A 6,208-nucleotide genomic window follows, 5' to 3' on the forward strand; every position below is an offset into this window, starting at 1 on the left:
TTGGTTGGCTGGTTGGTTGGTCGATCAGTCGGTTGGTTAGCTAGTTGGCTGGCTGGTCGGTCGGTCGGCCGGCTGTTTGGTTTGTTGGTCAATCGGTTGGTTGGTCGGTCCGTCGGTTAGCTGGTTGGGTGGCTGGTTCGCTGGCTGGTTGGTTGGCTGGTTGGTTTCCATTATACATCTCGGAGATGCTCTGGGATGCATCGTCAGTGATATTTCTGAGATATCAGCGCTTTCGGGTCTTTGACCATCAGATCCCCACACCCAGTTGTCCCAGCTGGTGTTGAGCAAGTCCCAATTTGCATTCCAACAGCATCAGCTAACTGGGCTTCCCTTTTTATCCAAAACCAACTTATGGCTTCTTCTGCAGCTTCAATGACGCAATTTATAGCCATCCTCTTTGCCGCACCAAAAAACATGTCGGTTGTCACACTCTTAGCATTTATAAATCGTGTATAACGGAAATACACTAATATTCTAGTCTGTTACTAATACTTATTTAATTGACTCAGCAGACAGGTAGCAGAAAGAGAAATTTTACATTTGGTGGCTGTGTGGTAAGTAGCTTACTTACCAACCACATGGTTCCGAGCTCAGTCCCACTGAGTGACACCTTGGGCAAGTGTCTTCCACTATAACCTCGGGCCAACCAAAGCCTTGTGAGTGGATTTGGTAGACAGAAACTGATATTCACTAAATAGAACATGCCTCAGAGGTGAATTTTTGATTTGATGTTTATGTATCCTAATGCGGTATATCAATTTCGATCTTGTTTGGCCAATATAATTCTCATTGTATTTTGGACATGTTTGCTTCCCAACCATATATATATATACACACACACACACATATATGAGTGTGTCTTTGTCCCCCATCACTGGCTTAACAGCCAGTGTTGGTGTGTTTACATCCCTGTAAGTTAGTGGTTCGGCAAAAGAGACCTCACGTGAAAGGAAAAAGTACTGGGGTCAATTCGTTGGCCTGAAATTCTTCAAGGTTGTGTCCCAGCATGGCTGCAGTCTAAGGACTGGAATAATTGAAAAAATGTGTGTGTCTGTGTGTGTGTGTGTGTGTGTGTGTGTGTGTGTGCGCGTGTGTGTGTGTGTGTGCGTGTGTGTATGCATACCTCTATGTATGTATGCATGTATGTATGTATGTATGCGTATGTATGTATGCATGTGCGTGTCTGTATTTGTCCTCCACAGTTTAACTCGTCTTAGTTTATTTACATCCCCTTAACTTAGCGGTTCGACAATTAGTGACCGATAGAATAATTACCAGATCGACAAAAAAGAAATACAAGTGCTGGGGGGGGTCGATTCTTTCCGACTAAACTCTTCGAGGTGGTACCCCAGCATGGCCACAGTCCAATGAGTGAAACGAGTAAAAGATATATAAAAAAAAAAGAAAAGAAATTGTGCCATTTGAATAGTTGAAGCAAAACTTCTCTCGTTTTAAGTTACGACGTAAACGCGGGAAAGGCAAACACAAGAAGGCGTGTCGGCTGCACGTGACTATGAATTATCCAATCACAACGCACTATCAGCTACTTCCCTCCCTTCTCCTACCTTACTCACTCATTCTAAAATGAAGAAATCATTGTATCAAGTTGATTCTCATACAAAGCTGAAAGTTTCATAATTATAGTTTTCCTTTCCTTCTGTTCCCTACAAACATCTTACTACGCGATGCCATTTTCTTCAGACACGAATGATGTAAGTTTCGCAACGATTTTTGTTATTTTTTAATTATTATTTTCATGTTTTGTTTATGTTACAATACAGTGCAAAGGGCTCCGGGAAGGTGCTGACCCCATGTATGTATGTATGCCTGTATATATGTATATATGTATGCATGTGCGTGTCTATTTTGTCCTCCGCAGTTTAACTCGTCTTAGTTTATTTACATCCCCTTAACTTAGCGGTTCGAAAATTAGTGGTCGATAGAATAATTACCAGATCGACAAAAAAGAAATACAAGTGCTGGGGGGGTCGATTCTTTCCGACTAAACTCTTCGATGCCTGTCGCATCAAATGAGACAAATCATCATATATATATATATATATATATGATTATATATATATATATATGATTATATATATATATAAATGATTATATATAATTATATATGTATATAATTATTTTTATATATATAATCATTTATATATATATATATATATTCATCTATTTGTCTGTTTGTCCCTCTTTTTCCCTCTCTCTCTCTCTCTATATATATAAATATATAAAAACATTGATCGTCAGTAGATCATATATATATATACATGTATACATACGTACATACATACATACATATACACAAACACACATAGAATACATACATATGTGTATGTATATACATACATATATATATTTATATATATATATAGAGAGAGAGGGGGTCAGACAAACAAATAGATGAATAGGTAGACACGCAAATATTCTGGGGTCAGTTCGTTACTCATTTTCGTCACGTGTTTATGAAAATTGCGAGTTAAGGCGGTCAAGAAATAGAAAGTGGTATAATTAGTTAAAACCGAACTATTTAGAAATCAATGAGACACTACTTAGGCACAAAAATATATTTCGGTCAAGTGAAAATAAGTTTTAAAACTACGTTTGAATTTCTTCAAATAAAACCGGTGTTTTTGTTCATGTTCTTCTATAAAGAAGCAGTTCAATAAGTGATCGATGAAATAAAATGAGTACCAGGGTAAAGGGATCTTTTTTAAAAAATTCTTCGAACCACTTGAATTAAGTATAACTTACACAAATGTACCACACTCAATGTGACTTTGTTTCCTCATAACTTTCAGAAAAATGGATATTTTTTAATAATTACTTTTCAGATGGTGTAAATTACAACTATATGGGAATTTAATACCATAGGCGCAGATACATATTAATTCACATCACGTAATTCTTTCCAAAATTTCAAATTTCATTTTGTAGGTATATATGCGATGTATACGGCCCATCATTTTTTTTTTTTCCCCCATATTAAATTCTGCCATAATCGCATTCTACACTGTCTGAAAAGTATTTGTAGAAGATATTCATTAAAAAATATCTAGTTTTTGAAAGTTTGAAAGTCTGCGGGGTACACTTGTGGTGTACCGTTGAATTATTTTTAATTACATGATTTTAAATGCTTGTAACTTTTTTTTTATTTTGTTATTATTAATTTTCAAAATTAATGAATGTGACTTTCTCCATCGACATGCAAAACTACATTAAAGTAGAAAAAAGTAGAATTTTTTTTTTTTTTAATTCTGGTGAAAATTTGAAATAATTTAAATGGTTGGAAGAATTTTCTGTGATGGTACGATTGTTATAAGACCCTTTAAAGCGGTACTCCAGTATGGCCGCAATCCAAGTCATCGATATAGTTGCATTATTTTTTCCTAACGAAACTTAAAATTAGATTATCGAGTCGATTTTTGTAACATGATATATTTTCTGTATGATTATCATCTATTTCAATGTTTTCTCCTCCATGTGGATTTTACAATGGGGTTTGTAAAGAAGGGCGGTATATATTCGCGCCTTTCTTAAACCCAGGCAATCGTTAAAAATGCTATCATATTATAACATCGTGATGGGAATATTAATATTCATTTTGACTGATGAAATGAAATCTTTAAAAGAAGGTGCATCGATTTCATTATAATTTCTTTTTAGTTAATCCTATTCGTGTTCTCAGATCTATCGAGCTTCTTTTCAAATTTTTTTTAGTGTAATGATTGCATACAATCAGTGTCGAAGGGGTCAGTGGTATTTGCATGGATTTATGAAGGAAAATCAAATGAGTTTTATTACTTCGTTGCTGGTAGTAAATAGATATTAGTATGTATAGTAAATTGTGTCATATGATGGTTGTATATAGTCAAGTGAATAATTCATACGCGTAAAATGAAACTGATTGTTGCAAAGTTGCCTGTCATAGAGCAACGTGCGTAGATACATATCTAATGTACAGGTAGGCGCAGTTTGGCCAAATGGTTAAGTTCGCTTCACAGCCACGAGGTCCCAGGTTCAATCATGTTGTGTGTAACTTTTTTTTTTTCTTCGGGGTTGAGGCTTTACACTTACTTCGGTTTTCAGGGTTGAGTTAACAAATAGAAAACTCATCCAACTTCAAAAACAATTGTCCCAATGCCCGAGCCACGCAAACATAGAAAAATATTAAATATAAGACAGTAGAAAATAGATTTCAGTTCAATACTTCTTTAATTAAAACGTCATTTAGTTAAAACGTAATTTAACTTATTTCTACGAATTCAGATACTTCTTCATTTTCATATTGGGTTGTCAGATAAATTCGTTCATATGTTTCCTGCTTGGCATTCCATCGTCATGTCTGAAAAGAGATAAAAAATTATGGAAATTTCAAAAACGATTGGCAAAAGTTGTAGAGGTAAAATAGAGCAACAAGAAAGCCATAAAACACTACGATAAAAATAATTTTCATGTTAATTCAAACAATATTGGTAAGGATTAAAAATAAATGGGGAAACAACGAATCTATGACAACCCAGTTAGGCAGATACTCCCATAGTTGTGCGTGTGTATGAAGATACGTATGGGCAACGGATATCGTTACCCTTGATTCGGTTTCAGCTTCTTGACTCACGCTGAGGTGTTAATTACCAACAGTAATTAGTATGTATATCATCTGTACATGACAAAAGTTCTCAGCTCTTGGTGTGCATGCAAAATATAAAGCCTTGGGCTTTGTGGATTTAGGTTCAGTCCTACTGTGCGACATCTTGAGCATGTGACCGAACTTGTTAAATTTCTTCCAAGCACTTGCAGGAATTACATTTTCTTTTGGTTGCAAGAAATTTCGCAAGATCCCGAGTGATTTGTACAACAGCCTTTGGTCGACCAATGCCTTGTGAGTGAGTTTGGTAGGTAGAAACTGTGGAAGACTATCATATGTGTGTGTGTGTCCAGGTTCAGTCCCACTGCATGGCACCTTGAGCAAGTGTCTTCTACTATAGCCTCAAGCTGACAAAATCCTTGTGAGTGGATTTAGTAGACGGAAATTGAAAGAAACCCATCGTGTATGTGTGCGTAGAGTACATCTGTGTACGTATGCTGCTATATGTATATATAAATAGGAAAAAATAGAACAAAAACGCAATAGAGGACAATAAAACATTTGGATAGATAGACGATACAAAGGAGACAGGAAAAACAATAATTAGAAGGAAGGGGGAAAAAAGGACGGGTCATTTGTGGCTTTCTTTCTTCAGTCAAGTTGCCAGATGTCCTTACAGTTTCGGGCAGTTACACTTGAGATTGTTCGATCTGGCTGCCCCCAAAAAAGTCTAACCTAAGAGCATTAGATTTTTTGTAAGAAGGCTAGTGAACACCACACTTAAAAAATATAAACACCGAAGTCAATTTGTTTGACTGGAACCCTGTAATACAATGCCCCAGCTTGGTCGCTGTTCAATGAATGAAACAAGTGAATGATAAGATCACTATTTTACTAATTTCATCCTTGTTATATAAATAATCTTAATGCACCAAAGGCAATTATACCAAACCTTGGTGTAATCACCTTCCCTGCCACCGTTTGAGTAAGCTGTACATATCGCATAATTCCAGCGCAGTATTATCAGCCTCTCGTCTTTACATGTGCACCAAACTTGATAACGTTGTCACACATTTACAGCTAGGCTCAGCCAACAACTAGTTATCTTATAATTGTAATGGATACTGAAATCTCTGTGTTTTTGAGTACCGGCATGTATGTATGTACATATATGTGTATTTATGTATATGCATATATATGTGTGATACATATATATATATAATATGTTATTAGTAATGGAATTAGTGTTTGTTTAGAATAGCAACTTTACTTAATGTGGGTGTAGTTTAAGAACGGCACAATACTGCAGTATTCATGTTGAGAAAGCATCTCAATTAGACATATAATGCTAAAAAGCTAAGAAGTATCGGCAGTGGATGGCAAATGTCCAGCTTGATCCTTGGATCTTGCAATTCCGCTGTCACTACTGGACACTTTTCCTCTCCCACTGTATACTTCTATGCTTTTTTAGCACTAAGTGTCTATACTAGTTGCCTTCCCAAGATAAATACTGTAATTTACAACAGGTTTTCTTACAGCACATCTGTGTTGATTTTTTTTTCTTTCTTATGTGCCCTTTTAAAGCCTAGCCAGGCTCATGGGCCCGGTTTC

At 36.0% G+C, this 6,208-nt stretch overlaps 1 protein-coding gene across 2 annotated transcripts in view; it reads left to right on the forward strand.

Annotated features, from left to right (window-relative positions):
* LOC106877186 (neo-calmodulin) overlaps positions 1–6,208 on the forward strand; it is a 69,172-nt gene that overhangs the window by 39,474 nt on the left and 23,490 nt on the right. The window contains exon 1 of one of the 2 annotated variants that reach the window (XM_014926025.2): positions 1,556–1,712. The exons of the other annotated variant lie outside the window; for it this stretch is intronic. Within the exon in view, the coding sequence (XP_014781511.1) occupies positions 1,686–1,712 (27 nt within the window). The 5' untranslated portion in view covers positions 1,556–1,685. Of the gene's footprint in view, positions 1–1,555; positions 1,713–6,208 lie in introns of those variants that run through there. 2 annotated transcript variants of the gene reach the window in all.

This window comes from Octopus bimaculoides, chromosome 11 (genome assembly GCF_001194135.2).
Source record: "Octopus bimaculoides isolate UCB-OBI-ISO-001 chromosome 11, ASM119413v2, whole genome shotgun sequence".
NCBI classification, from domain to species: domain Eukaryota; kingdom Metazoa; phylum Mollusca; class Cephalopoda; order Octopoda; family Octopodidae; genus Octopus; species Octopus bimaculoides.